The following is a 25,554-nucleotide window of genomic DNA, read 5'->3' as shown; positions in this document are numbered from 1 at the left end:
TTACCGATGTATTTTCAGCCGGTTAGGCGAGCAGCGCCAGCCACACAGATTAGCTCTCGCCAGTCTATCTCCTTCGTCTTCTTCCGCTCCATGCACTGGCACGTAGCAATATAATGCACTCGGGGCATGCTAGACACTGGAAAACTTGACTGTGTCCTAGCCCCTGTAAAAAAAGCAGGTTTTTCAGAACTTACATCATTTGATTTTTATATGATAATAGAAAATCACAAACTAACCCCACATGCACAAAATGTCAGTAAGCAAGCATGTGTGGGTAGCTAACTTTTCATAAAAAAAATGGAGTTTCGAATGCGAAACAGAAGAATGTGCAAATAATAAGGCCAGCTCGATAATGCTAGCTTTAGTGTTTCATATTGCCACCTGGTGTTTTGTGCCAGTGAACAGTGGTGCACAAGAACGAAGGAGATGAAGATGAAGAACCCGATCCAGCCAGACATTCTTTTTTGTGTCTGATATTTTGACAGTCACATCTGCTTGTACCTTTCTTTGAGCACCTAGTACGTGAGAACATGTGGAAGTGCTGTGTAAGCTATGCACCAAACCCCTATGAGTACAAGAAGCTCTATCCCCGCACTGGTTGTTATGACTGTTCACTGCGGTAGCCCTGAGCTTAAACTTCTCCCAGAGAACATGGTGGCTCCAAGCATCTCAGGCAGTGCAGTCCAAAACAGCTCCAGCTCAGGTGCTATGGAAGGTGCAATTCACTATACGCTGTTAAATCCATGAACGCCGAATCCCATTCACGACGCTGTCCATGAGGATGTTCAGGATTGGCTAGTCCACTATGAATTCGTTGCCGCTCATAACATGTCGGATGATGTAGACAAACTCAGACTTGTCTACTTCAGTTTGAATGACGGTACACGTGTTTGGTACGAAAACTGTGCAGGTGTGTTCACTTCATGGGAGGATTTCAAACGTTGGCTTCTCAAAACATATCCAAGTCGCAATTGCCAGGAGCATGCGCAGTGCAATCTCCAGAGCCGTATTCAAACGCCAAATGAAGGTGTAGCATATACGTTCAGGACATAACGTGCCTTTTTTGACGAGCCGACCCAAACATGCCTGAAGAGAAGAAGATGCAATGCCTAATATGCTCATGACAATGTCGAAACAGAAAATGCAGTGGCTGTTGACATGCCACCAGGTTGAACAGGAACCTTATGATGAAATTGACAAGATCAAGGTAGCTCAAAAATTTGCCCAATCTGGTAACCCTGCTCAGAGTGGAACTTTTCTTTCAGCCAGGGAATTAAAGTTTTAGAAACTTACAGGTGCATGCAAGCCTTATTGCAGCTGGATTTGATTGATTGATTTGATTGATATGTGAGATTTAATGTCCCAAAACCACCATATGATTATGAGAGACGCCGTAGTGGAGGGCTCTGGAAATTTCTACCACCTAGGGTTTTTTAACATGCACCCAAATCTGAGCACACGGGCCTAAAACATTTCCGCCTCCATCAGAAATGCAGCCGCCACAGCCGTTGCAGCTAGATTTGAGGTGCTGACTAGTTTGCAATCGTGACAATACTGAGAAGGGTCCACAATTGGTTTTACAAGAAAGCTATTTATAACTGTATTAACTGAGAGTGGTGATGCTCCATTTTTTTTTAAAGCACTGTCAAGATGTATATGGCAAACGAATGCAATTAACAAAATAATATGGCCCTTAATTATAATAAGTATCAGAGCATGGTATTGTAAAGCAACCAGTCACATGCATGTTTCTAATTTGTGCAGCAGCTTGTGTGCAAGCTTACTGACTTCTTTACAGGTACATGCAAGCCTAATTGCAGTTGGATTTGTGGTGCTAACTAATTTGCAGTTGTGACAATACTGACAAGGGTCCACAATTGGTTCTACAAGAAAGCTATTTATAGCTGATGGAGAAGACAATTATCAAAACCAACAGAAAGATGTGTGTGAGCCAATCATTGCTGGTCTTTTTAGACAATAAAACTTCCTCTCCCAGATATCGGAAATCTGTGTGTCTTCGGGGACAGCAACACAATAACATACGCATGCGCAAGATGGGCATGCATGCACGAGAGAAAGCATCAAACTAATAATTTCAACCTGCTCAGCCACGTCCACTTTTTAAAGCCATCAATAACTGTGAGCTAGAAAATGAGGTAAACATCCTTGTCTATGGTGGCAGAGCACAAAGGACACGGCTGGCAGAAGCGAGACCGGAGATGAAGCTTCTGGTCAATGAACTATACTGTTTCACAAGCTGTTGGTAGTGCTGTGGAAAGTACGAACACCCTCAGTCAAGCATGACAGAGCACACTACAGAACTGAGTTCTTCAACGTCCCATTGGTGAATTCAACATGTGGCCCTGTCTGTGTGAGAATGAGTGTACTATACTACTTAATTCTTGATTTTTGCAGCAGGTGGCACATGACTCCTTTTTTGTCTTTTGTTTATTTTGGGACAAGACTGTTAGCATTCTGCCCCGCCGCGGTGGTCTAGTGGCTAAGGTACTCGGCTGCTGACCCGCAGGTCGTGGGTTCAAATCCCAGCTGCGGCGACTGCATTTCCGATGGAGGCGGAAATGTTGTAGGCCCATGTGCTCAGATTTGGGTGCACGTTAAAGAACCCCAGGTGGTCGAAATTTCCGGAGCCCTCCACTACGGCGTCTCTCATATTCATATGGTGGTTTCTGGACGTTAAACCCCACATATCAATCAAATCATCGGTTAGCATTCTAAAAAACTGACCCGACCTTTTTATTTATGTGCATAGTAACCGTTTCCTATGAGTTAATATTAGTCATGCAACGTGTTCAAGAATACATATTTACTTCAGTCACTGAATCAATTAAGAAATAATTGAATCAGTCAATCCGACGCTTTATTTTCAAACAACAGTACCGAAGACCAGTCGAAAAACCATATAGACTAGCTCTAGGCATATACTGGACAGTGCCGTCTACCCCCACCCGACTATACATCTGGCCGACGTTGACCCACATTTCGTCGGTGGGAGAAAAATAAAAACATAAAAAACACCACACACCTCCACGAAGTGAATGATCACGAGTGGGCAAAGCTATGTCTTAAGGTCCATAATGTCTACATTGAAGTCGGCGACTAGTATAAAGGATGGACAGAAGCATGGATGATTGATGGACAGATGGACAGTGTGTACAGAGCATGCATGCAGAGTTATTAATACAATAATTTACACATACATGCACATCTAATTAGAGCTCATGAAACGTTCATGCTTGGCTGATGTTAAATCTATATGAGTATGCATGCCTTCTGGTACCCTCCATTTCACAGTAAAAATCTTTCAAGGGCTATGTAATGTTTTGAATCCTTTTCAATCACATAGGCTTACATCAGCTTATACATTACTACAGTAAAACCTTGTTAATTCGAACTCTGTAATTTCAAAATCCTGCTTAATTCGAAATACTCCTGTGATCCCACATCTTTCAATGCAAGTCTGAGCGGATAATTTGAGCTGCGGTCAGCACCAGTCGGGTAATTCAAAAACTTCGGGTGCCATGTGTGATTGCCCAATCCCTATTTCGTCGCAAATAGATAGAGACAACCGCTTTTAAGAGCCCTAAGGCAATTCAACGTAGCCCGAAGCTTACGAGTTACTGCTAAAGCACTCCAGCTTCGCCACTTCCAGCGGGGAAAAAAAAAAGCGGTCTCGTGGTTAACCAAAACATGCACCTGGGGAAACAAGACGTGTTTCACTGCAATACAGCAGTGACTGGCGAACAGCATACTGCATGTTTCTCACTGCGTCAGCGCATTATGAGTTACCCATTCCTTTCTGAGATTGCTAAGAAATTTAATACAGAACAGTTTGGTGGAATTCGCGATGTATGCGAATATTCAAATGCCGGTTGCTCCAGCAATCTGTGTGCTTGCACTGCTGGCAGAGTTCTTGCTTGCAACACCTACTTCGAAAACTAAGCTAGAAAGCTTCAATGGTCATTCTTTTCATCCAAAACATATCGCGAATTTCATCACACAGGTCCTTAATAAATTCTTTATTTCACCAGAAAGAATTGGCGAATGGTTGCATCATGACGTGCTGACGTAGCGAGGAGCATGCGACATGCTGCTCGTTTGTCACTACTGTGTAGCAGTAAAGCATATCTTGTATCTTGTTTTTTGCAGGCATGCATTTTAGTTGATGACGCCTGCGCTTTTTCTTTTTTGTTGGTGGCAGCAGCGAGGCCCACCGTTATTCGGTGTTTGCAGCAAAATTAAGACCAGGTATTGCAGAAAAACATAATCTTTGCAGCCGCAGACTAGCCAGCACAGTAAATGATAAGCCTTGATTACTTTGATTAACTGCAAGTTTTCGCAAGTTCTGTTAATTCGAAAACCGGCTTGATTCAAAGATTTGTCGCGGTCCCCGTAACTTCAATTGATTGATATGTGGGGTTTAACGTCCCAAAACCACCGTATGATTATGAGAGACGCCGTAGTGGAGGGCTCCGGAAATTTCGACCACCTGGGGTTCTTTAATGTGCGCCCAAATCTGAGCTTACGGGCCTACAACATTTCCGCCTCCATCGGAAATGCAGCCGCCGCAGCCGGGAATCGAACCCGCGACCTGCGGGTCAGCAGCCGAGTACCTTAGCCACTAGACCACCGCGGCGGGGCCCTTGTAACTTCAAATTAACGAGTTTTTACTGTACTTGTATAAATTTGTCTACCACAGTGAATAAAGCCATGGCATAAATTTTGATGTGAATGTTTGTTTTATTCTTGTGTGTTAGGACGACACGCTTTGTATTAGTCAATTGATATGTGAGGTTTAACCTCCTAAAATGACATGATTATGAGAGACATATAGTGGAGGACTACGGAAATTTCGACCACCTGGGGTTGTTTTACGTGCCCCAAAATCTGAGCACACAGGCCTACAGCATTTTCACCTCCATTGGAAATGCAGCCGCAGTAGCCAGGATTCGATCCCACGACCTGCAGGTCAGCAGCCAAGTACTTTAGCCACTAGACCACTGTGGCGGGGCTGCTTTGTATTAGTCGAACAGACATGTAAGAACAGTCTAACAAATTTATGTTGATATGTGAATTTTTATGGCACATTGATTGATTGATTGATTGATATGTGGGGTTTAACGTCCCAAAACTACTATATGATTATGAGAGACGCCGCAGTGGAGGGCTCTGGAAATTTCGACTACCTGGGGTTCTTTAACGTGCACCCAAATCTGAGCACACGGGCCTACAACATTTCCGCCTCCATCGGAAATGCAGCCGCAGCAGCCGGGATGTGAACCCGCGACCTGCGATTCAGCAGCCGAGTACCTTAGCCACTAGACCACCGTGGCGGGGCAATTTTTATGGCGCAAGGGCCATGCTTGGCCAAAGAGTACCATGAACAATGATACTGTTGCAGGGCTGTAAAAGGCCCATGATTCCTCACCTGGAGGCGGGTTAAAACTTTAAAGTATTTAAATCATGGCAGTAACGTAAAATATGTGGAGCTGGGATAAATGACAGGGTCGGTGGTGAGGACTGCCGTAGCCGCGACCTCTGTACAGTGGTCGAGCTACGGATCACCTCAAAATTGGGGTGAAAACTATGTACATGTTTTGAAAACGTAAAAAGTGATTGAAGTTTGAAAAGTGGATCCCTACCGATGAGCATGACAGGATGTAGTGGAAGCTGCTGTGGGTAGAGCAGTAAAAAGTGCTTTTTTCTTAGAGCATCTGAATCACTACACTGAACTAGAATGTGGACAACCGTGAGTAAATCTCTACATCTCTCACAGATGAGTTGGTCACCCCCAGACAAAAGGTATGAATGCGTATAAAGTGTGTGTCTTTTCTGTAGCCTTGTGTTACTTGTGTGTAGTGTGATCTGGATACTGGTGGCCAATTTCCAAGTATCGGTTTGATAACATGTACAGTAAAACCTTCGATGTCACTGGGACCATGAGAAATCATTGAATTAAGCAGGTTGTCGAATTAACAGAACATACAAAATGTGCAATGCAAGCAACTTGAAATTATTAAAATTAATCAGGGCTGGTCGTTTGCCTTGCGGGCTAGCTTGAGGCTCCAAGGGTTTTGGTTTCCAGCAATACCTGGTGACAGTTTTGCCACAAACAAGGGCGAATCCCAAACCTAACTGCTGTCACCGCAATAAAAAAAAAACAATGAACGAAATTGTATGCCTGCGAAAAACAAGACATTTTCACTGCAGCACAGTAGTGACATGCGGGCAGCATGTCGCCTTCTCCTCGCTGCGTCAGCACGTCATGATGCGACTATTCGCCCATTATTTCTCATAAAACAAAGAATTTAATAATGAATTGTGTGACGAAATATGCGATGTGTTTTGGCTGGAAAATATCACCGCTGAAGCTTTCGACCCGAGTTTTCTAAGTAGGCATTGCAGGCAAGAAGTCCGCCAGCTGTGCAAGTGCGCAAATTACTGGAGCAAACGGCACTCGGAGGTTCGCATACATCGTAGATTTCTCCAGACTGTCTCTTATTAATTTATTTAATTTCCCAAAAGAAATGAATAAATCGTGACATGCTAACGTTGCGAGAAGCATGCGACATGTTGCCTGCACTGTTCACTGCTGTACTGCAGTGAAGCATGTCTTATTTTCCACAGGTGCATATTTTAATCACAAGACCATTTTTTTAATATATAATTTTATTTTTGTGCTGGAAGTAGTGAGGCAGGGGTGCTTCAGCTACCAGTCATTAGTATTACTAAAGTACATTGCCTAATGGCCTTAAGGGTCGTCGTTTCCACGGATTTGCGGCAAAATTGGGATCGGGAATTGGCACACTGCACCCAAAGTTATCCAATTAACCAGACTTGTGCTGACCAACACTTCAAGTTATCCCCTCAAACTTACATTACAAAACACGGGAGCATGGAAATACTTTGAATTAGGTGAGATTTCAAAATAACTGAGTTCAAATTAACCAGGTATTACTGTAGTTTGTTTTCTGTTTGCCTATCCTATAGGCGCTGCCAGCACACCCTGCGCTCTCGTCGTAGGAAAGATATCATGTCTAGTGCAGGGACTGCCATGAGTGTACTGGCGGGTGCGTGGTTGTGGGCAGACGCAGCTAGCTGATCTGCTACCACATTTCTAGCGATCTCACGGTGCCCTGGCACCCGGCACACAGCAAGATGTCATTTGAAGATGTAGATGTGCCTAAAAGACAGGATTTTTATGTTTTTTTTAGGGTTTTCAAAGATGTTACGACGCTCAGCGAATCTGTGTATACAACCGCGCGTTGTAGTTGTTATTCCTTAATATGCCTAACAGCCACAGATATTGCATGAGCTTCTGCGGTGAAAATGCTTGTTTAGGGGTGCAACGTGCTGAAATTTAAAAAAGATGAGCCAAAAGCTGAATAGAACATACCAGTGTGAGACTCACGCATCTGTAAAGACTTCTAGACAAGTGTACTTGTGTTGGAGTTCAAGGAAGTGGGTGCAGACATGTGCGGTAGTGACATTCACGAAAGATAGATCACAGTCTATAACCTGCCGCTGCCACGGTGACGAATATAAAATGGGAGCCATCAAACGGTGTTCTGGAAGTGGCACCCCTGTTTCCTCAGCGAAGAACGGTTATTGAACAAGGCAGAACTGGACAACTCATTAATTGCTGAGTGAGTCCGGTGTGTCTCGTCAGCACTAACCTTGAGATAGTACACAATATACATGTAACATCTCTGCAGATGGAGTGACCATTCATTTGATTTTACGTACAGGCTCAATACCGTGTGTAAAGGAAAACTACCGATCGGCGAAGAAACCAGACCGAACGCCGTTTCTCGTTTTCAACTTCTTCTTCTTTTGCAGTACTAGCCTGCACACCTTTATTCCTTTTCTTTTCCGACATACTCCCACCCCCCAGTAGCATCACTCAATTCCAGTCATTACAATCTGTTTTCTGAAAAAGTACCCGTCTTGAGCTTTCACTCGACAAGGATAAACTGCTTGGGGAGAGCGTGTGCAAGCTGCCGTTGTTCGACGTCCTTCGCGAATACTTCCAGCTTAACATATCGGATCCAAAACAATTCACATTTGCTTATCTCCCGTGTCAAAATTGTTTCGCTGAGCAAAGTTTGAAGTCCACGGCATCGATTCACAAAGCGAAAGACCCAGGCGGTGACGCGCAGGAGCTTCTGCAGGTCTTTATGCTTCCTTATATCGATCACCGGGTGTAAGTTTATGGACGACACTTGAAGAAATACGTGTTGCGTCTCAATTTCTGCCTCTTCTCGGTTTGTACTGGTTAAGTTCTGGAGGCCAGCCTGATTTTTGCTGGGACAACCATTCAGGTCCATACCACCAATAGCGACATGCACGTAGAGTCCTTATCGGTATTCCTCTAGCCAGTACATCCACCGGGTTGTCTTCGCCAGGGCAGTAGCGCCATAACGCTGTTTTCTTAACTTGCGCTATTTCAGTCACTCTGTGCTTTGCAAACTGACTCCACTTGCTATGGTTTCTGCAGATCCAGCTCAGTGCGATCATGGAGTCAGTCCACATGACGCAATGGAAATGCTTGAAATCCCACGAAGAGCAAATGTATTTTAGCAATCTGGCTCCCACTACCGCGGCCATAAGCTCGAGCTTTGAAAGCGTTAGTGTCTTAATAGGTGCCACTCTTGACTTCGCTACTATCAGAGAAGTAGTGGAGTTTCCACCTTCATCAAATGCACTCAAATAGGCACATGCTCCATAAGCCTTCAGGTTGGCGTCGACGAATATATGCAGTTCAGCCTCTTTAAGGGGAGATGCGGGTCGAAAAATCGCGTTTTTTGCGAAAATTTCCACTTTTGAGATATTGCTTCTAAAATCACTTTTGATCATTCAACTATCATTTCCCCAAAGGTCATAGCTGAATTCAAACAAGAAAGTGGTAAAAAGTCGATCTGCGCTAGTGAAGGTAGCTGCCGAAGTCGCGAATTCACGAATCCGACGGCTATTTTTGAAAATCCGCCACTCGGCAATACGATGACGTCCGCCATCGGGGTTTGTTCGGTGGTGTAGATCAAGGCTCCTTCTAGTGTACAGGCGTCCCCCTAGTTTCGTATTTTAGTGAGGAATTTCACAAAACAGTCGTTTCCAAGTCGGTTTACAGCCAAGCTGCAGCCGCTTCGCGCATCTCTACCGGTCACATGGTACGCTACCGAGGCCGCCATTGGCTACATCTGATCGGCCTCGCTCGCTGAGCGCTTGCGACGATCGGCACTTGCCGTGCGTTTCTATGTTTTTCCGAGTTCACCATGGATAACTCGAAGAAGCGAGACTTCCGAGCACGAAAGTTTGCAAGCAAGAACAAGTACCAAGAGCGTCGACGTAAACCGAAGCGCAAAGCAGCGGTAGAAGAATGCGAGCCGCGGGCCACTAGGCCTAATCAAGGCAGCGGGGATACGGCGGCTTGCGGGAACTTTGACGAAATCGACGCCGCGTTCAAGTTCATCAGCGCATCAGAAAAAAAGATTGAACAGTTTGAAAGCGAAAGAACGAAGAGTGTTTGTGGCTCTGTGAGCGGAGTATTTTGTGACATCGGCGCACTGACATCGATGGTAAGCCGTGCTGTTTGTCCAACATGCCACACCGCTGGACTCGTCGTTCGCGACACCGCAAGTAAACGTAAGGGCCTCTCTTCGTTCCTCGAGCTGCACTGTGATAACAGTGAGTGTCCTGAGTCAGTGGTTTCTGCCGCGCATAGTTCGCGGCGTGTTCTGCCGGAAAGACAGCCCACCGATGCCGGTGATGACTGGAGCTACCGAAGCGGCAGCTCGGGCGACAGCTTCGCTGTCAATGTGAAGGTAGTTGTGGCTGCGCGTGCAATAGGCATTGGGCATGAACAGCTGTCACGTTTTTGCGCTATTCTTGGACTGCCAATGCCTATGCATCATAAGACTTTTATTGCAATCGGCAAAAAAGTTCATGCTGCAGCTACCAAAGCTGTGCAAGAAAACCTGGCGAAAGCGCGGATGATAACTAAAGAGAAAGTGGATGGGGCTGATGTTGCTGTCATGTATGATGGCACATGGCAAAAAAGAGGGCACAAGAGCCACAATGGCATCGGCACTGCTGTGTCTGTGGACACTGGTTTGTGCCTAGATTTTGAAGTGCTATCGAATTACTGCCTTGCCCGTAGCCGGCACCAGGACTTGGGTGATGAGGAAGAAATATGGCAAGCATTCCACACACCTGTCTGCGAAAAAAATACAGAGTGCTCCTCTCATGCCATGGAGACTGAGGCAGCTTTGCGCATATGGGGCAGGACATCCTCATATACAACACCATTGCGCTTCACCAAGTTCCTCAGTGATGGGGACAGCAACGCTTATGCCGCTGTCGCTGAGGCCAAGGTATATGGTGAAGCTGTTGTGGACAAGGAGGAGTGGACAAACCATGTGGCCAAGCGTCTAGGCACTGCACTTCGGAAACTGCCAACACGACTTCCACGAGGGGAAAAGCTGACAGATGGCACAATTCAGAAGCTGCAGAACTATTACCGTATTGCAATCACAAACAACAGAGGTGATATTCTGAATATGCATCGTGCCATCTGGGCCTCATATTTCCATTCATCATCGAGCAACACAGCAGGCAGCCACCGATACTGTCCAGAAGGGGCGACTTCCTGGTGCAAGCATAGGTGAGCCGAAGCGCTTGGGGAGGCCCCACCCGACCACACACCAATCTTGACCAAGGCTCAAGGATTGGCTGTGCTTCCCATTTACAAGCGGCTCACAGATGAAAAGTTGCTGGTGCGTTGTATCCAAGGGAAGACCCAAAACGCTGCAGAATCTTTGAACAGCAAAATCTGGTTGTTGTGTCCGAAGACTAAGTTTGCCTCCCGGACAACAGTGGAAACTGCAGCTGCTATGGCCGTGTTGTGGTTCAATAAAGGACATTCAAGCTTTGAACATGTGCTAGAGGAGCTTGGTGTAGTCCCACCAGATCAACTGATCACCCTGGGCCAATCCCGCGACCAGAGGAGAATCGAAAGAATGTCTGCGTGTGAAACAGCCGAGGCAAGGGCCCATCGGCGGAACGTGGCAAAGAAAGCGCGCCTTGATGACTCCCTTCTCAAGCGGCGAGAAGGATCCACATATGGAGCAGGACAATTTTAGGTGCTCTAGCTGTGTCCCTTCTATGATATCACCAAGTTTTGTGCAAATCGCACTGTGTAATCATGAGTAAACATATTTACAACTTTCAAATGCGTTTTTCTCGATTTCCATTTTGAGGTAATTCTCTCATCTTGTGCACAATCTTTTTTAGGCATAAAATAGTCCTATCTTGATGAAATTTTGCACAGAGCTTAATCAGCCACTCTAGAATACAAGTATCTACTTTAGGTTGCATAATACATCACAGATTTTTTGTTACACAACTTGATACACTGATAGAGAGATGTAAAATATGCATTTAGTACTTTTAATTTTTTTTTTAATTTAGCAAATAAATTTTCTGTTTGAGGTACTTTTCTGTATTTTACTGCTCAAGTGCAGCAGAATGAGCCATTTTGCAATTCTGTGTGAAAATTTTTAGTAAGCTTTATTATGTGCACAAAAAACACTATATTTTGATATCAAAGTTGTAACTCCAGAACTACTATAGCTATCAAAAAAATATTTGCAGTTATGAAATCAGCACTGCAAGCTTTACTAACACCTAAAATTTCAAGAGCTGGGTTATGAAATTAAAAAAAAACCTTTTTCGAGTAGCATCTCCCCTTAAGTGCTCCATGCAGTCCGTCTCTGACGCAACGCAGAATCTTTATGTGGCCGAGCTGTATTACATCTGCACACCAGGCTGTCCACTGCGTCTTGATCTCCGCGGGCAGTTCTTTCTCCCAGGAATGGCCTAAAACCCAAAGGCGTTGAAACAAAAGCTTCGCAAAGATGGTGAATGGCGACAGAATGCCAAGTGGGTCATAAATTCGAGAAGCAATCTTCAGTAGGGTACGTTTCGTGTCGAGCTGGCCAGCCACTAAATACTGGGCCACAGACTTGGAAGAAAATTTGAAGTAATCATTTCCTATATCCCATTGCATTCCCAAGACCGCAGCTGCTTCTCCGGATGCTCCTTCTACTTGCTCCTCCTGGTTGTCAAAAATGTTCTGCAGCTGATGGTCATTGGTCTTCCACTTTCTGACCCTCATGCCAGCATCTTTCATAATTTCTTTTGACTGCTCATAGGTGCGCCGACCTTCATAGAATGTCTCCACACCCACCAATAAATCTTCGACATGAAATGCCTTCTTTAATGTAGAAGCGAGCTCTTTATCTTTACATGCGTTATCTGAATGGCAGTGAATAGTTGCCATGAGAAAGAAAGGGCTTGACGTTGATCCAAACGGTACCCATGTCATGCGCCATTCGACGAGCTTACGGTGTTGGCTTACGGAAATAGAGTCAAACCAGAAAAACCGGAATGCATCTCGGTCAGTCTCCTGTATCTCAATTTGTAAGAATGCCTTTTCGATGTCGGAATTGATGGTGACAGGGTACCACCGAAAGCGAAGAAGGACTTGCAGCAATTCTGGATTGAGATTCACTCCTTTATCCAAGAAGTCGTTAAGGGATGGTACACCTTGGGTGTGTGACGATGCGTCGAACACTACACGCAGTTTGGTAGTTAACGATTCCTCTCTTATTACTTCCCGATGTGGCATATAATATATGGCGTGATCTCGATCCCGAGGAGTATCCTTAGGCACCATTTCCGCGTGACCCATCTCCAGATATTGCCGGAATACTCTGTCATATCGCTGCAACATTCCTTCCATCGTTGATAGCCTCCGTGTTAATCTTTGTAGACGTGGTAGCGGAATTTCGCGGTTGTTCCCTAGAAGCGGTTCCTTATCTTCCTTCCAAGGCACAACGCCACAGTGTGTCTGTCACTTTTCTTGCTAATGGTTTCACGTAATCGTGCAACGGGCTCATGGGAGGAAGGTTCCGTTGAATCTGCGATGCCCATTGCTTCTGGTTGCCAAAAAGATTGCAAGGTCTGCGAGGTTGATTCGTCATCACCAATTGCTTGCACTTTCAGAATGCAGACCGTTAGGCTCGAGCTGCAGTCAAGATAGGCTTTTTCGTGACTGGGTCCTTGTAGCATCCATCCAAAAGCTGTATCCATTGCTACCAGTCCTGGAACTTCTGCACTTTTGACGATACGTCCTGACATGATTTGCCAGAGGTGGTCAGCGCCGATCAACAAGCTGAGGCTATTTTCCGTTTCCGCATCAAACTTCTTTTCATCCGCAATGACCTTGCCTTCAAGACACAGGTTCTGAACCAAATGGCTGTCAGCTTTCGGGGAAGCAATATCGTGGCAGATAACTGGAACAACGATTGCGCGCACCGTGTAGGTGTCAGAACCGTGTTGGCTACGCAGAGGAACTTCCACCACTTTAAGTCTTTCCACAGTACTTGGTGATGAACAGCCAAACGTATTCAGCGCAATTTGAGTTTCGCCCAGCACCTGTAGGTGTAATGTCTTGGCGAGATCTTCCGTGACGAAGGATCGCTGGCTCCCTCCATCGAGAATCCCTCGGACATACCTTGTTTTGCCGTTTTTGATGACAAAGGCGCGAAAGAATTGTAAATATACTTCACTGTGATTTGTTGTGCCCCTGCTCAGTGAATCCTTCTCACACAGCATAACTGATTGTGACGACACCATTCCTACTGTGCTGCCGGAGGAGTCAACTGGACGAGAAGGTGTCGCTGTTTGGTTCGATGTATAGTGCGGGTCGCACATATTTGATGCGTGCCTCCCGTGGCAACTAGAGCAGGTGAGTTTGACGCGGCAAGAAGTGCCTGATGTCCTCAGGACGTGCATCGATAGCAGCGGTTGTCTTTCGCAAGCATTCCTTTATTCGAATCGATGGCAAGGTTCGCGTCACAAGCGCGGGTGCCATGTTTTTTCGACTTGCAGAAAAAACACTCACCCCAGCTGTTCGATGTGCTGTGCAGTACGGAAGCCGTGCTGATGCTGCCGCTTCGAGTCCTCTGTGCACGGTCATCCAGCAGTCGGTCATTAAAGGGCTTGCACTGCTCCCGACTTTCTAGCTCTATATGTGTATAGATGAGCAGCTCCTTTAACTCCGCATCAGATGTGGCAGCTACCACGCTTGGCTCAAAGACATTGGCAGCAGACCCGTTTTCTCTTAGTGCCTGACTGCGCTTTGCACGTGTGAAGGCCAAAATGATGTCGTACAGTAGGGCTTCCTGTAAAATGTCAATCAGCATAGCGGAAAAGCTAAGCGTAGGAACATTTAGTGCATTTAGACAACGGATATTCAGCTGCACAGCATCATAAAGTCGCCTAAGGCCGTGGACGTCGCTTCCCGACTTGATGTGAGGTAGATTGCGAAGCGCTGCTAGGTGGTGTTGCTCGATGCGTTTTCGATCTCCACAGCGTTAGTTCAATAACTCGATGGCGTCTGCACAACAGGCTTCGGAAGTTGGAAAACCATATATCGCAGCTGCCGCTTCACCCGCAAGATAATTACGTAAATAGAAGAACTTCGTCGTTGTTGACAAAGCGTTGTTCAGGTGGACAGTTTGCTCAAACTGCATCCAGAAAGCCGACCATTCATGTATATCACCTCTAAATGTTGGCATGCCAAGGTTCGGCAGCCTTGGGCCAATTGCGGTTGGCACGTCAAAAGGTGATGTGTTTGCGTTCTCAGGAGCAGCCGCTTCTGTATTGTCTCCATGTCGCAAACCGTCTATCTTGCAGCGAATATCAGCGAGTATGCTTATAGCTTTCTCGTTATACTCTGCTGCCGCGATATACTCAGTTTCGAGCTCCTCGTCCGCTACGTGCTCCTCGAGTGCATCATTGATCTTCGAGAGCTCGTTGTTGCTCGCTGACAAACGGTCATAAATACCTGTGAGTTTGGGCTTGTCCGCGGTAGGGTCAATTAGCAGTGACCTTGCTTCTTGCAGGAGCTTGGTGTTCTGGGCTCGTCGAGTGGAGCGCTTGGTCTTGAGGCGATCCATCAGATCCGGTGCTGGAGTCTAGTCCGGCTTACGCCGATCAGGAACGATTCGTTGCAGTCTTCGCCGCCTGCGAAACGACGCGGTCAAGTAGAAAGTCCCCTTCGAGTCGTGCGATGAAGGAGACGTGTCCGCATGAGGGGTTTCGGCACCACGATGTAAAGGAAAACTACCGATCGGCGAAGAAACCAGACCAAACGCCGTTTCTCGTTTTCAACTTCTTTTTCTTCTTTTGCAGTACTAGCCTACACACCTTTATTCCTTTTCTTTTCCAACACCGTGGTTCGCTCAATACCGTGGTTCGCGGAGCCAAACCACGAGATTGAAGTAACTAGAAGATTAAGAATGGGGTGGAGCACAATTGGCAAGCACTCTCAAATTATGACAGGTAGATTGCCACTATCCCTTAAGAGGAAGGTGTATAACAGTTGTATCTTGCCGGTACTTAGCTACGCAGCAGAAACCTGGAGCCTTACAAAGAGGGTTCAGCTTAAATTGAGGACGACGCAGCGAGCAATGGAAAGAAAAATGGTAGGTGTAACCTTAACAGACAAGAAGAGAGTAGAGTGGATTAGAAAACAAACGGAGGTTAAGGATATCATAGTTGAAATCAGGAAAAGAAAATGGACATGGGCCGGGCATGTAGCGCGTAGACAGGATAACCGCTGGTCATTAAGGGTAACTGACTGGATTCCCAGAGAAGGCAAGCGAGTTAGGGGGAGACAGAAGGTTAGGTGGGCAGATGAGATTAAGAAGTTTGCGGGTATAAATTGGGAGCAGCAAGCACAGGACCGGGTTAAGGGGAGATGCGAGTCGAAAAATCGCGTTTTTAGCGAAATTTCTCGTATTTCTGATCTTTATTGCATTGTAATTTTCAAACCTTCTTCTTTCATCTGTCAAAATTTCAAAACTAAATTCGAACCGCAAAATGCAAAAAAATGTGTATGAAGGCATCGCGGTGGCTCAAAATTTCGTGAATTTGCGTCGATATTGGCCATCTTTGACTGCCCGCTGCTCCCCGTCGCAGTGCCGCCCGCCATCGCGATCGGTTGGGAAAGTTGCGTCCGGCCTTCTTTTTACAGCTCCGACAACCGCCAGTTTCATACGTGGGCAAAAAAAAAATAAAAAACGAGGCCTTTTTATCACATGGTTTGAGCGGTTTGAAACGCGCGGCACCCTAAGCCGCATCGCCATTGGCTACCGGGTCATTGTCAGCTGTGTTGGTGGCGGCCATCGGCATTTGGTCCGTCCGCTTTTCTGCACGTCTACGCATATTTCCGCGATGACAAGACCGAAAAAGTGCAACGTGAGACCGCAGAAGTTTCGAACGAAGCACAAGTTTAAGGGAAGGCGGCGCAAAGCGCCCCGAACGACGGCGACGAACGAGAACGCGCCTACGTGTGCTAGGCCTGACGGCGGCATCGACGAGTGCGCGAGCGACAGTGGCTGCGATGAAGGGATTGACGCTGCGCTTTCTTTCGTCAGTGCTTCGGAAAAGAAGCTCGGCTTCTTCGAAAAAGACGAAAGACAGCGCAATGAGGTTTGTGCAACGACAGTTTTGTGCGACACCCTCTTGCTGACGGCACTTGTGGCAGGTGCGGCATGCCCTGCTTGCGGTATTCAAAAACTTGCCGTTCGGGAGCCGGCAGAAAAGCGCAAGGGACTTTCGTCGCTCCTCGAACTTCATTGCAAAAACAGCGAATGCTCAGCGACTGTTCTTTCGTGCTCCTATACGTCACTGCATGTTACGGCGGACGGCAGCAGCCGAGTGAGCCAACGGTACGACAGTGGGAGCTCCTGAGATAGTTTCGCTGTAAATGTGAAGGCGGTGGTGGCTGCACGCGCTGTCGGCATTGTGCATGAGCAATTGTCGAGATTTTGCTCCATTATTGGACTCCCAAAACCAATGCACCACCGAGGATTCCCGCGATGCGAGGCACATCAAGAGAATGTCCGAGCGTCTGACAGCAGAAGCAAGGGCCCACCGTCGTCGTGGAGTGAAAAGGGCACGGCTAGAAGAGAGTGCTCGCAAGGACCGTGAGGGCACAACCTATGCTGCAGGACAGTTCTAGTAACTTGCAGTGCTTTTCAAAGTTCTGTTGAACATTATGGCCAAAGATTATGCATTTCTAACAGCTCTGTGATAAAAAAAAAGGTTTCAAACTTTAAAATGCGTTTTTCTCCTTTTGCAGTTTTGTGTGATCTGTGCTTCTTATACACGCTAGTTCGTATACTTAGAATTCTCATACCTCTATGAAATTTTGCACATAGCATGATGAAGGCCCATAGAGTGCAAGTATCTATTCAAATTGTGAGTGCTGCTTGATTATGTTTTTAAAATTACATAACATTGAAAGCCCTTGGCAACTAGAGCCATAGTAAATTTTTCTATTTTATTATTGCATTTCACCTTTATACACAAAATTTATATAGTTTTTTGCACTCTACAGTTCCAAAGGATTATAGCCAGCTATATCTGCATGCTTTATCTCAAATTTTTATAGGTCAGAATTGTTGCATAACAATGGCCATAATTTTGCAGTATCTGACCTGCAGAAAGAAAACCAAGCAATCTACATGAAAAAAATGACATATTTGAAAAGAGGAGAAAAAACCCTATTAGCATGCCAATTTGTGTTAAATTCAGACTCTTATTAAAGAAAATCGTTTTTCGAGTAGCATCTCCCCTTAACTGGCGAAACATGGGAGAAGCCTTTGTCCTGCAGTGGACGTAGTCAGGCTGATGATGATGATGACAGGCTCAATACTGGGCTAGTTCAAAAAGCACCCGTAGGAAGGCAAATACCTAGATAGTGGACAGGGTCGAGTATCTGTAAGGCTGATGGTGCCGCAGGCTGGTGCGTTAAAGCACCTAGTCTAGGCGCGTACGTACGAGGCTTTTATACAAGTTCATTAGGCATTTCCTGCCACTACCCCATGTAGCGTGGGACAACACTTTCAAAATATTCATTATTTTTATTCACCTGTTCTTTAAATACTTGATGTGGGGTATGAAGGTTAGTTTTGTGTCTAATATTAGACCAAAAATTTTATGCTCAGTCTATATAGAAAGACGTTGACCATACAGGTCAATATCGGGATCGGGATGAATGCCCCTTTTTCGGCAGAACCAGATGCAAGTGCTTTATTGCATGTTCAGTTAAAAACCATTCTCAGATGTCCATTCAAAAACTTTGTTCAAACCTAGAAGGACCTGACGCTCGTAAATTGAAAGATGGCACAATTCGAAAACAACCTGTACATCATCGACATATGAGCAGTAAAACATATTGCGTGGGATAACGAGGCGCAAGGAGTTCATTTTGACATTGAAAAGAGCGCAACTCAATACAGCTCCTTGCGGCACTCCTGTTTTCTGGACAAATGTTCACAACAAAACACTGCCTAATCGAACACGGAATGTGCGATTGGTCAAGTAGCTTTCGATTATGTTCAACATTCTACCCCGCACATTGAAGTGTGAAAGGTCTCTCAGTATGCCAAAGTGCCACGTAGTATCATAGGCCTTCTCCATATCGAGGAACACAAAAAAATGACTTATGAGCGAAGGCATTACGAATTTTTGTCTCGGTACAGACAAAGTGGTCAGTGGTGGACCTAGCCTCTCGAAACCAACACCGCCATGGGTCACGTAGGCTATTAGTCTCAAGGAAGAGCATGAGTCGCCTGTTTATCATTTTCGAAGACCTTGCAAAGACAACTAGTTAATGCTATTGGCCTGTAGCTTGAAACTGAGGACGTGTCCTTACCTTGTTTTAAGATAGGAATAACTATGGCTTCTTTCCTGCTCGAGGAGACCTCGCCGGAAAACCATACAGCCTTATACAGAGAGAGGAAGAGCTTTTTGGGTTTCAGTGGGCGGGTGTTTCAACATTTGATATGATGCACAGTCGAAGCCTGGGGCAGACTTATTGCAGCAGTTTAGTGAGGTTTGTACCTCACCTAAACAGAAAGGTGCATTGTATGCCTTGTGGGTTGTGGATTTGCGCTGTAGTTTTTTTTTCTATTCTGGCCTTGTATCGATGAAACCCGGCGGTATCGATGAGCTGGAAACCTTCCTTGAAGTGTGCCGCGGTGGAGTTTGCCTAGTCTTCCAAGCTGTCACCCTGTGTGTTTACAAGTGGGAGTGAATGTGCTTGTTTTCCTGCAACTTTACTAACCGTGTTCCAAACTATAGCTGCATCTGTATACGAATTAATGCCTGTTAAGAATTTCTGCCAGCTCTCCTGCCTAGCCTGTCGGCGCACTCTTCTTTCTTGAGACTTAATGGCCCTAAAGTTATCAAGATTTTCGGCTTTCGGTGAGTCCCGAAGTGACCTCCATGCTTTGTTTTGTTTTTTATGTGCATCTCCACACTCTGTATTCCACCACAGATCACGTCGTTTGGCGAACCATCTGGATTGTGGGATACACTTTGTTGCAGCATCAATAAGCACAGCTGTGAAATAGTCTAGAGCTGCACCTATGTTTAAACCCCACATATCCGATCAACTTAAGTGAGCAGCTTTATGAAACAGTTCCCAATCGGCCTTCTCTATCTTCCACCTAGGAACCGGTGGGGGTCCTTCATTATGTATCAGTGCACTCAGAAACAGATGCAACTGTTATAGATTTAGCAGTTGCGCCTATCCTTCAGCGTATGAGGCGCCGCAGGAGTGGGACTTGTATCTATCACCTCTTGTGAGGTGGTGGATAGTGCCTACCCAGCAGGCACATTCGCAGTGGTTTCAGACTTGACTGCGTTTGCAGTGGCCGGGGGTCCAGCGAACACAGGTGTCTACCGGCCCTGTTTTTCAGGTGGTGAAGCAGTACAGGCTGCTCCAGCTGGGGGCGGCGCGACCACAGTCACACTCTGTGTGAAACTTGTGGGCACGGAAAAGTGTGGCGCAGCGCCCCGTGTGGTCACATCGGTGAAAGAGGAAAAAGACGAGTTGTCCAGGAAGAAACGTTCGCATGCCTCTTGGAAAGACAAGTTAAATTTCATTTTTAGTTGTATTATTTCCTTTTTTTTTCCACGAAGGGCATAATCTTGAGTAGGCGGGAAAATCTCTCGCAGAGGCGATGCCGCCTCTGCGAGAGATTTTGACAAAAGGAACGGTGAGATTATTCGAACTGTCTTTGTTTCATGTTGGATGTGGATCATGGGGTACTTAGGGAAAGACTCTTTGGGTTGGACAAAATAGTACAGTCCATCGGTGCGCCATCTTTTCGGGTGGCGATCAGGTAAGGCAGGAAAAGAGTTTGCCATAAAAAGTTTTGTGGCCACCCACCACGTAGCCCAACAAGGGGACGCTACAAAGTTGATTAACAAACACATGGAGTAACCAGCCATGATTGCCGCTATAACGAAATATAACTGCCCTAGGTTGAGCAACTACACAGGGTTAACCTTTGCTACAGGGAAAAACTAGAATTAAATGAGAGAAGAAGACAGGAAAGAGTAAAACAGGGGAAAAAAACGAAGCTATATGTATGGAGAGAAAGAGATAGGAAAAGGCGACTGCCAGTTTCCTCTGGGCGGGTCAGCCCAGGGGTGAAGTCTACGTGAAGCTGGGGCCAAAGGGGTGTATCGCCTCTGCCGGGGGGGGGGGGGGGGCTTAAGGGGAGATGCTACTCGAAAAACGATTTTCTTTAATAAGAGTCTGAATTTAACACAAATTGGCATGCTAATAGAGTTCTTTCTCCTCTTTTCAGATATGTCATTTATTTTCATATAGATTGCTTGGTTTTCTTTCTGCAGGTCAGATACTGCAAAATTATGGCCATTGTTATGCAACAATTTTGACCTATAAAAATTTGAGATAAAGCATGCAGATATAGCTGACTATGATCCTTTGGAACTGTAGAGTGCAAAGAACTATATAAATTTTGTGCGTAAAAAGGTGAAATACAATAATAAAATAGAAAAGTTTACTATGGCTCTAGTTGCCAAGGGCTTTCAATGTTATGTAATTTTTGAAAAACATAATCAAGCAGCACTGACAACCTGAATAGATACTTGCACTCTATGGGCCTTCATCATGCTATGTGCAAAATTTCATAGAGGTATGAGAATTCTAAGTATACGAACTAGCGTGTATAAGAAGCACACATCACACAAAACTGCAAAAGGAGAAAAACGCATTTGAAAGTTTGAAACCTTTTTTTTTATCACAGAGTTGTTAGAAATGCATAATCTTTGGCCATAATGTTCAATAGAACTTTGAAAAGCACTGCAAGTTACTAGAACTGTCCTGCAGCATAGGTTGTGCCCTCACAGTCCTTGGGAGCACTCTCTTCTAGCCGTGTCCTTTTCACTCCACGACGACGGTGGGCCCTTGCTTCTGCTGTCAGTTGCTCGGACATTCTCTTGATGCGCCTCGCATCGCGGGAATCACTGAAAGTAACTAGATCTCTAGATGGCAGTATGTTGAGCTCTTCCAGGATGTGCTCGAAAGTAGCATGACGCTTGTTGAACCACAGGATTGCCATAGCTGCGGCAGTCTCGACAACCGTTCGGGAGACAAACTTAGTCTTGGGGCAAAGTAGCCAAATTTTGCTGTTCAGGGATTCCGATGCGTTCTGGGTTTTCCCTTTGATGCATCGAGCAAGGAGCTTCTCATCCGTTAGCCACTTATAAATGGGCAAAACAGCCAATCCCTGTGCTTTTGTCAGGAGAGGTGTGTGGCGCGGTGCAGGTTCACCAAGTGCTTCAGCGCGTTGATATTTGCACCACGACTCTGTTCCTGCAGGGCAAAACTTGTGGCTGCCAGCATTGTCAGTAGAGCATGAGTGGAAGTACGAAGCCGATACTGCAGTGTACATATCCCGTACACTCCCCCTGTTGCTTGTTATGGCAATGTGATAGTATGTTTGGAGCTTCTGAATGGCTGGCTCTTTCATTTTCTGCCCTCGTGGTAATGGCACATGCAGCTTCTGTAGCGCGGTGCCAAGTCTCTTAGCCACATGATTAGTGCAGTCTTCTTTTTCTATATTGACAGCACCATAGACTTTTGACTCTGCAACTGCACTATATGCTTTGCTGTCACCGTCACTCAAGAATGTCATGAAATGCAGTGGGGGGTCATAAGTCAATGTTCTCTGCCAAATGCGCATTGCAGCCTCTGTTTCCATGGCATGGGAGGAACAGTCTGCATTTTTTTCACAGACTGGGCCATGGAATGCCTGCCACACATCTTCGTCTGGGCCCATATCCTTGTGCCTACTGCATGTCAGGCAGTAATTTGATATGACCTCGAAGTCTAAGCAGAGGCCAGTATCTAAGGAGATAACTGCGCCAATCCCGTTGTGGCTTTTGTGGCCCCTCTTCTGCCAAGTGCCGTCGAACATAACAGCCACATCAGTTTCGCCTGCTACTTCTTTCGTCAACTCTCTGGATCAGCGCAAGTTTTCACTCACAGCTGCCATGGCAGCAGTGTGCACCTTCTTTGCTATCGAAAAAAACCTTGGTGGTGCATTGGCTTTGGGAGTCCAATAATGGAGCAAAATCTCGACAATTGCTCATGCCCAATGCCGACAGCGCGTGCAGCCACCACCGCCTTCACATTTACAGCGAAACTATCTCGGGAGTTCCCACTGTCGTACCGTTGGCTCACTCGGCTGCTGCCGTCCGCCGTAACACGCCGTGACGTATAGGAGCACGAAAGAACAGTCGCTGAGCATTCGCCGTTTTCGCAATGAAGTTCGAGGAGCGACGAAAGTCCCTTGCGCTTTTCTGCCGGCTTCCGAATGGCAAGTTTTTGAATACCACACGCAGGGCATGCTGCACCTGCCACAAGTGCCGTCAGCAAGAGGGTGTCGCACAAAACTGTCTTTGCACAAACCTCATCGCGCTGTTTTTAGTCTTTTCGAAGAAGCCGAGCTTCTTTTCCAAATCACTGACGAAAGAAAGCGCAGCGTCAATCTCTTCATCGCAGCCACTGTCGCTCGCGCACTCGTCGATGCCGCCGTCAGGCCTAGCACACGTAGGCGCGTTCTCGTTCGTCGCCGTCGTTCGGAGCGCTTTACGCCGCCTTCCCTTGAACTTGTGCTTCGTTCGAAACTTCTGCGGACTCACGTTGCACTTTTTCGGGCTTGTCATCGTGAAAATATGCGTAGACGCGCAGAAAAGCAGACGAACCTAATGCCGATGGCCGCCACCAACACAGCTGACAATGACTCGGTAGCCAATGGCGATGTGGCTTAGGGTGCCGCGCGTTTCAAACCGCTCAAACCACGTGATAAAAAGGCCTCGTTTTTAATTTTTTTTGCCCACATACGAAATTGGCGGTCGTCGGAGCTGTAAGAAGAAGGCCGGACGCAACTTTCCCAACCGATCGCGATGGCGGGCGGCACTGCGACGGGGAGCAGCACGCAGTCAAAGATGGCCAATATCGGCGCAAATTCACGAAATTTTGAGCCACCGCGATGCCTTCATACACGCTTTTTTGTATTTTGCGGTTCGAATTTAGTTTTGAAATTTTCACAGATAAAAGTAGAAGGTTTGAAGATTACAATGCAATAAAAATCAGAAATACGAGAAATTTCGCTAAAAACGCTATTTTTCGACTCGCATCTCTCCTTAAAGGTCCGAACCCGAACACCCGGCATCGGCTTAACCTTCAGGATCCCCCTTTCCGCAGACACTGCTAAGCCGCGCATGGCGAAGTTTGAGAGGAGGTCGAAACCTCCCCGTTGGCTCGGATCCGTGGAGACGCCACTCGCCAAATGCCTGCTTGCACGCCCGTGCGGGCAACAAATTTTAAATAGTTTTCAGAATGATGCCATTTCATCAGTTTTTTTTAAAAGGCAGATTATAAATCTCGTAGACTAGTCAACGAAATGTACAATAATTATTAATTGTGTGAGGGTATTAATAAATTCATAGTTTTTGTAAAATTATTCTTTCTAACTTGAAGCACTTCTTTAAAAAGGCAATAAAATGTATTATAGTGAGCAAGAATGGTACGTACTGATGCGATGGGGGCATGCAAAGTGACCTTTATGCAATAAATTACTCCATGCTTTTGAAGAGCAGTGGTACATGTACAAAATGATGAGCAAGTTGGAATTCATTACAAATAAAATCAATATAATATCTGGAATTTTACGCACCGAATCCAGGATATGGTTAAGAGAAATGCCGTAGTGGAGGGCTCCGAAAATTTCGACCATCTGCTCTTCTACAATGTGCACTGACATCGCATAGCACACGGCCCTCTACAAGTTGGTTTCCTTCGAAATGCAACCGCCACGGCTGGGATTGAACCCGCGACCTTTGGGTCAACAGCCGGAAAACATAATCACATATGCTTTAAAATTTTATCTACCATGAACTTCCCCGAAAGAGTTGACGGTGGAGGTCAAGACACCCTCCTATATAATTCATGCCTCTTATCAATAAATATTAAAGTCATGTATGAACAAAACCACTTCGAAATGAGTGTGAGTAGACGCGAGTATAAAAGATAATACAAATAAGACTGAAAGTAATGCTGAAGCTTAGTAGATAGGTCCACTGGTCGGCGAAAAAAATGTGGCGCTGACTCAGACTCACTCACGAAATACAGTTAAACCTACTTATAATGAACCTACAAATAATGAATTCCTGGATATAACGAAATTTTTGCATTCTCAACCGTCGCTCCATAGGAGCACATGTATTTGCGACCTCTATGTAACAAAGTAATGCGGGAGACAACCTTGATATAACGAATCTTCCCCACGGACAATCTTGGAATTTTGCTGCGCATTTCGGCATTTTGGTACGAGCATGCATCTTCCGGCGGCGCCGAGGCGCGAAGCGGTAGGCACGCAGGCCGCGAAGCGGTAGGCACGCGGGCCGGGTCTGCGTGAGGCGGGTCTGCATCTTACGAGCCGGCGTTGCCCCCTTTCTCGCCGCCGCGGTCGCATGCGCGAGTGTGCCCCCGCTCCAAACCAAAAAAAAAAAAAACTACTTTGCCCGTTGGCAGTGCCACACATTTAGTTAGCATCACACATGTAGGGGCCGCGATGAATATGGAGAGCATTTTACTGAATACTTTTAACCGTGTCTGTGTCGTTTGCTCTTTGTTTTCGATGCCGTGCACACGTGTATAGTTTCAGTCCGCGCGCATGGTGTGTCCCCCGAGGACGTTCAGCTTTGCTTTTTTTTTATTCCGATAGCAATTATGTATATGGGCAGTTTCGGCTGTATTTTTGCAACCGCCGCCTTCATTCACCGTATATGTATAGTATATGTATACTATATATATATATGAAAACTGAAGAAAAAACAAAGGCCGCCCGCACTCGGCGCTCATCTTGTCGGGATGTGCCGATGGGCGCTTATCTCCCACATGTACTTTGCCCCGATAATGCGGAGAGAGGAGAGGGGGGTTAGATGTTTGTGTGCGCGCGCTTATCCTTCGGTGGGGAGAATTGCACGTCTTCGTCTTCGACTTTGACTGGAACGATTGCGTTTGCTCTTTTCACACAGTCCCTTCGCGTTAAAACCACACTGATACTCGCCAAGATAGCA

The 25,554-nt window shown here is 46.0% G+C and overlaps 2 protein-coding genes across 9 annotated transcripts in view; one reads left to right on the top strand and one right to left on the bottom strand.

Annotated features, from left to right (window-relative positions):
• LOC119161075 (uncharacterized) overlaps positions 1–25,554 on the bottom strand; it is a 193,920-nt gene that overhangs the window by 148,329 nt on the left and 20,037 nt on the right. Inside the window, exon 4 of one of the 8 annotated variants that reach the window (XM_075879988.1) lies at positions 10–163. The exons of the other annotated variants lie outside the window; for them this stretch is intronic. Within the exon in view, the coding sequence (XP_075736103.1) occupies positions 15–163 (149 nt within the window). The 3' untranslated portion in view covers positions 10–14. Of the gene's footprint in view, positions 1–9; positions 164–25,554 lie in introns of those variants that run through there. 8 annotated transcript variants of the gene reach the window in all.
• Positions 9,035–11,246, top strand: LOC119161074 (uncharacterized). Its single transcript, XM_037413403.2, has one exon. The coding sequence runs from the start codon at positions 9,291–9,293 to the stop codon at positions 10,680–10,682; it is 1,392 nt and encodes a 463-aa protein (XP_037269300.2). The 5' UTR covers positions 9,035–9,290; the 3' UTR covers positions 10,683–11,246.

The sequence above is a fragment of the Rhipicephalus microplus genome, chromosome X (assembly GCF_043290135.1).
Source record: "Rhipicephalus microplus isolate Deutch F79 chromosome X, USDA_Rmic, whole genome shotgun sequence".
Lineage (NCBI taxonomy): Eukaryota > Metazoa > Arthropoda > Arachnida > Ixodida > Ixodidae > Rhipicephalus > Rhipicephalus microplus.
The sequence above is the reverse complement of the archived record's forward strand: the minus strand, read 5'-3'. Positions and strand labels throughout refer to the sequence as shown.

What these genes read in the sequence shown, in the direction of transcription:
- LOC119161074 (XM_037413403.2), top strand. Translation starts at nt 9,291, where the DNA reads ATGGATAACTCGAAGAAGCGAGACTTCCGAGCACGAAAGTTTGCAAGC.